We start from the raw sequence: 5,306 nt of genomic DNA on the forward strand, positions 1-5,306 counted from the left end.
AACCGAGATGTTTGAACTGCGAGGCGGGCGTGCTATTCGCTGCGCCACCGAGCCGCCCTCAATTGCAACAACTCAATTATTTTGCATTAAAAAAAAAAAGCTAGCGACAGTTGAATAATAAAATGCAACTTTTGCATTACATACATGTGGTAAAACTGCATGAAGATTTAAATTCATGTAGAAAGGAAGCATAACATCAAACAAAACCATCATTTTTGCGAAACAAAATTGTAGCCATGCCACCTTAAAGTTGTGATCTTATTTTATGAGAAAAATGTTGTAATTTTACATTTTAAAAATGTACCATGAAAGTCAAAAATCAGTGTTACAAGAATACATAAGTGTAATTTTAACAGTAGTTTAGGTGAATTAAGATGGGACCAACAAAGCATGCTTAACTTCTACATTTTTATTTGCCTCCTTTTTTATTCGTTCTTTTATTTTATGACTTCTTTGCTTTGTGTTGGTTTAGAAGAGTAAGGTGTGAAAAAAGAGATAGAAAAAAAGTTCTGTTCACTTCCGCTTTCCATCAGCCCAAATCCCGCCTTTGGTTCGTCCACCAATAAAAAAGCGACTTCCGCCCGGCGTCCGCCCTGATAAAAACCTGAGCAGGTGGACCCCGGGCCCGAGTCGCCAGCGGCCAGAAAAACGACGGCGAGCATGGCCGACGCTGACACCGAGGCGCAGAGCGCGGCCCCCGCCGAAGACAAACCGCAAGCCGAGAGGAAAATCATAGGTGAATCGTAAGGGGGGAGAAACTGTGCGCGCGCGCGCTTATCCCGAGTCGATTCATTAATCACAGCCCAAGTGAGTTCAGCTGCGCAGCCATTTTTGTAGTCCTATTGTCTTGACGTTAAGAAATAGTTGTAGCCTCCCTCCGGGCGTCACTTAATTAACAGGGGTTGCTGAATTCAACTAACATGCGTTTATATACGCGTGGACGGCGTTTGTTTGACATTATCTGGACGTGTAGTTCTCGTTGAAAGTTTTCTATGTACAGTACACCTTTCTTTTATCGAGTCGCCCTCTAGTGGCCGCTTGGTTTCAAGTCTTCGATTATTAGACGGATCACTCATTAGGCTTCATCTTGCGCTCAACGTGTCAAGATTTACACAACTTGAAGTTACTTAAAATTTGAGGACTACTGGTCGCTTTCCAACCTGTAATTTTAGCTCAGTGGCCAAATATTCACGTTGCTCTTTGAATTTTTTTTTTAATGACTATGGCCCTTCCCAGTGACCTGGCGTGGCCTTGTTTTCAAAGTGTTTTAGTTAATGATTGTCTCATCAGAATCACTAGGACAATCCCGTTTAAAACCCTTGCTATTGTGTTAGTAGTTTGAGCCGTTTTGAATCTAATAGCAAAATATTTTTCAGCTACCTTGGTCCAAGGGACAGTCAAGTGGTTCAACGTGCGCAACGGATACGGCTTCATAAACAGGTCAATTCTTTATTTAGCCAGCTACATACGAGCGTCTTTCAAGCAGAGGTGACCGATGTTGTTTTGTTTCTCTCAGGAACGATACGAAGGAAGATGTGTTTGTTCATCAGGTAACGTGAGAGCTAATTTTGGCGTCCACCTTTTCTCCGGGTGACGCTCGTTGTCCTTTCTCAGACCGCCATCAAGAAAAACAACCCCAGGAAGTTCCTCCGGAGCGTTGGCGACGGAGAGGTGGTCGAGTTTGACGTCGTCGAAGCGGTCAAGGCAAGCGCAAGTTGTTTTCGCTCGCGTTTTGAAAATGAAGAAAACCTATGTATGACGTATAGATTATCATATTATCATAATATACACACATACGGAATGATTTTCTCACGTAAAGAGAAAAAGTAGGTCGCCGTGAAACAAATGTTTAAGTGGTTTGGAAGATGTGTTTTTATCAAAATTCTAGATTGATTTTAAGGAAAGATGTCCACTATCTAGAACAGCGGTGTCAAACATACAGCACGGGGGCTCTTTCTGGCCCACGTAGGGATTGAAATGTGCCCGCAAAGATCTTGTAACTTTTAAAGAGAAACGGGTCACGGAGGAAAAAAAGCAAATGTTTAAGTGCTTTTGGAAGATGTGCATTTATTAAAATTCCAGATTTATTTGAAAGGAAGATGTCCTTCACAACACTACTTAGAACGGCTGTCCAACATACGACCCGGGTTTGATTTTGTAGAGCATAAAAATCAGCCGAATTGTCAATGAAGGAATTTGACACCCTGTTTTGAACACGGGTGTCAAACACGCGGGCAGGTTGTGGCCCACTCAAGCTTAATCTGGCCCGTGAGATGGTTTTGTCGCGTAAAGTCTAAAAACGAGCCGAATTTTGGCTCGGTGGAAAAACTTGCCGCTTCCCGACGAATGGCGATGTCTCCCCCAGGGTTCGGAAGCGGCCAACGTGACCGGTCCGGGCGGGGCGGCGGTCAAGGGCAGCCGCTACGCGCCCAACAAGCGGCGCTTCAGACGGCGCTTCGTCCCGAGGCCCGGCGCCAAGCCGGCGGAGGGCCGGCCCCCCGGCGAGGGGGAGGACGGGCCGGCCCCAGACGCCGGACCCCAGCGGCGGGACCGAAAGCCCGACGGATCGCGCCCGGAACCGACTGTAAAGTGATTGGTGGAAATTCTTGAGCGGGCCTTTGACACCTTTCCGTCGTTGCTCTGCGTTCGGACGGTTTTGGTTTTTCAAAAATCGTGTCTGAGGAATTTCTCTTTTCAGGGTGAAGTTGGTGCGCTAAAAGCCGCGGAAGGGGATCAAACTCAAAGACCCCCACGACGTCGCTTCTGGCGCCCATATCGCCGGTAACCTTGCACGGTTTTTTGTTTTTTCCTCAGGTTAAACTGTTCATTTTTTTTCCTGTAAAATAAGTTTCCGTTTGCATGCGCTGCGGCCTCAAGTAACCGCCAATCACAGCTCGGCTTGTAACCTCAAATGAGCTGCGACTGCTCACTACCCAAAACTTGAGCACAAATGTTTTTAGGGGTATCAATTTTGACGTCGATAAAACAAAAAAAAATATGCAGAAGGTGATTAAATAAGTGGACTACCCCTGAAAAGAATGGACATCCTATCACTCAGACAGGTGATGGCTTGGATTGTGTACCCCAAAATGAGCTCCAAAGATTTATTGGATCTTATAAAAAAAAAAAAAAAAAAGCAAAGTTCTATCCCAGTCTTAGTGTGTGTCTGTGTCTCTCACTGGTCCCAGACCGTTCCGCCCGCGGCCCGCTTCGGCCCAGCCCAAGGAGGAGGACCAGGATCAGCAGGAGGGCGCGCCCAAGGAGCAAGCGGCCAAAAACAACGGCGACGCGGGCGAGGGCCACAAGCAGCGGCGCCCGCCCAGACGTCGCCGCCAGAGGGACTCTGATTCGTCAGTCTCCAAAGTGAGCTGGTGGCTCCAATGGTCTTGCCCTATAGCTTTGTCTGTTATTTTTCCCCCCCCAACACACGAATTGAGCTTCTGCCCCGCCGCAGAACGGTACGGAGAAGTCTGCCTCTGAACCCGGTAGCCCTCCTCAGACCTCCAAGGCAGACAGCGATGCCAAAGGGCCACCGAAGGGCTCGCCCCGTTCGCCAGAGGTAACGCGCCGCCCCTTTTTTTTCAAGGCGACGTCGGTGTTGACTTTGAGCTGCGCTCGCAGCGGGCCGCCGACGCAAGTCTCCCGGCGCGGGCCGCCGACGCAAGTCTCCCGGCGCCGACCGAGTGACGCAGACCCGCAAGAGGTGGGGCGCCCATTTCTGCGCTTGTTGCCATGATTTGATACGGTCCAGAAGCTTCCTAAAGCGACGCCGTTTTGCAAGATAACGGCCCGCAAAAGTGTCATTTGAGCATCGCTAAGAATGTGCATACATCATCCTTAAGATTAACGCCCGATGAGATTTGGAATGCTCGTTTCGCCTTCAGTTCATGTTCAATTCGGACATTTTTTTTCTTTTTTACCCATGCGCATTTTGACGTCTGGCAGCTTGGCGTGACGTCTCAATTTGCTTATTAAACTCATCCAAAGGAGTGATTCACACACCCGCACCTTTTCGATTGGTAAACTCCACACAATTGAGTGGAACTCGTACTAATTGGACAGCCATCCTACTTCTTGCATGTGACATTTTCTACAAAATGAATGGATGGATGCATACTAGGACCCCCTGGTGGTCTGCCTGAGTTGCTACGTGTTTGACTTTTATTCGGAATTTGTAGATTTTTTTTGTGGATTGTTTTTACACATTTGTGAATTGAAATACACAATAGTGAATGTTTGCGACAATTCTGACCCCGTATTTGACCCCCCCCTTTTTTTTTTTTTTTTTCCCCCTCAGGTCCACAGCTTGGACTGTCCCTAATTTGAGACTGCACGTCCCCCCTCCTTGCACTCCCCGTCCCCCCACAAAACCTGCGTCACCCCTCGGAACACCCCTGCCCCGCCCCCTCCCTCGCCCCACACCATAGGCAGAAAGGACACAGGTGTGTATTCATTGTTAGAAGGCGCATCGAGGGAAATGATCAAAAGATGCTTGTTCCAATGCCCTAACTAAAAAAAAAATATTTTGTTTAAATTGACGCATCAAGTAGTTGCTACAGGAACTAGCCTTGATTTTTATTTAACTTTTTAATTTAGTTCGAGGGGAGGAAAAAGCAGGTGCATTACTGGGGCTGCGATTAGTTACCGCCTGACAATTCTTAAAGGTTCCCTTGGTTACCCTCCTTTTGAGGGCCAATTATTCACCCAAAGACTTTGTTTTACTTGTGAATGTATTTTTTTTTTTTTTCCATGGAGGGGATTATGTGCAATGATAGTGAATATGAATAAAAGCCTGTTTGCAATTCTGTGGATTCAGTTTCATTATTTTTCGGGATGCCCCAAACACGTGATTGGAAATTGAGCCAGTCGACTTGTTTGAAGCTCATCAGTTTATCGCATTTGTACCCCCCCCCCCCCCCAAAAAAACAAAACAAAAAAAAACGCATGGGTAGGGCTGATGCCATGAACTTCTTCAGACCCAGGGGTTAAACGAGTTTGAGAGCCGTGCTGCTTAAATCGTCCTTTTGAAAGCCTAATTCAAAAGCCTGAACCCACTTTGAAGGCCTCACCCGAGTTTGAAACCTTACTTTTGAAATCCCTAGGAAAGAACGTTGGCTTTTAAATACTAATAAAAGGTCGAGCCTACCATAGAATCCGAGCCCTAGTTTGAAAACACAACCCTGCTTTGAAAGCCCACCACCACTTTGAGAGCATAATGTTGCAAAAGAAAAGTGCAGTCTGAATACACTGTCAACAGCAGAGCTCATGACTGAGGTCTTGCTAGTGATTGGACACTACATCAAATA

General features: G+C 46.8%; 1 protein-coding gene across 2 annotated transcripts; it reads left to right on the forward strand.

The window, feature by feature from the left end:
* Window positions 1-607: 607 nt before the first annotated feature.
* On the forward strand, window positions 608-4,802 carry LOC148425954 (Y-box-binding protein 2-A-like). Of its 2 annotated transcripts, XM_088410716.1 has the most exons (10): window positions 608-736; window positions 1,377-1,440; window positions 1,517-1,550; window positions 1,615-1,704; window positions 2,366-2,584; window positions 2,699-2,781; window positions 3,189-3,363; window positions 3,455-3,559; window positions 3,622-3,703; window positions 4,298-4,802. In XM_088410716.1, exons 1-9 carry the CDS (start codon window positions 661-663, stop codon window positions 3,685-3,687), a joined length of 912 nt encoding a protein of 303 aa, XP_088266842.1. In that variant the 5' UTR covers window positions 608-660; the 3' UTR covers window positions 3,688-3,703; window positions 4,298-4,802. The 2 variants fall into 2 exon arrangements, with proteins under 2 accessions (XP_088266842.1, XP_088266841.1); XM_088410715.1 differs by having other exon boundaries at window positions 3,455-3,703.
* The last annotated feature ends 504 nt before the right edge of the window (window positions 4,803-5,306 follow it).

The sequence above is a fragment of the Hippichthys cyanospilos genome, chromosome 3, assembly GCF_059441005.1.
Source record: "Hippichthys cyanospilos isolate Australia breed blue-spotted pipefish chromosome 3, RoL_Hcya_1.0, whole genome shotgun sequence".
Lineage (NCBI taxonomy): Eukaryota > Metazoa > Chordata > Actinopteri > Syngnathiformes > Syngnathidae > Hippichthys > Hippichthys cyanospilos.

What these genes read in the sequence shown, in the direction of transcription:
- LOC148425954 (XM_088410715.1), top strand. Translation starts at nt 661, where the DNA reads ATGGCCGACGCTGACACCGAGGCGCAGAGCGCGGCCCCCGCCGAAGAC. An exon ending in AGCCGAGAGGAAAATCATAG is followed by an intron (nt 737 to 1,376) that starts GTGAATCGTAAG and finishes AATATTTTTCAG; the next exon opens with CTACCTTGGTCCAAGGGACA. An exon ending in TTCTGGCGCCCATATCGCCG is followed by an intron (nt 2,782 to 3,188) that starts GTAACCTTGCAC and finishes CACTGGTCCCAG; the next exon opens with ACCGTTCCGCCCGCGGCCCG.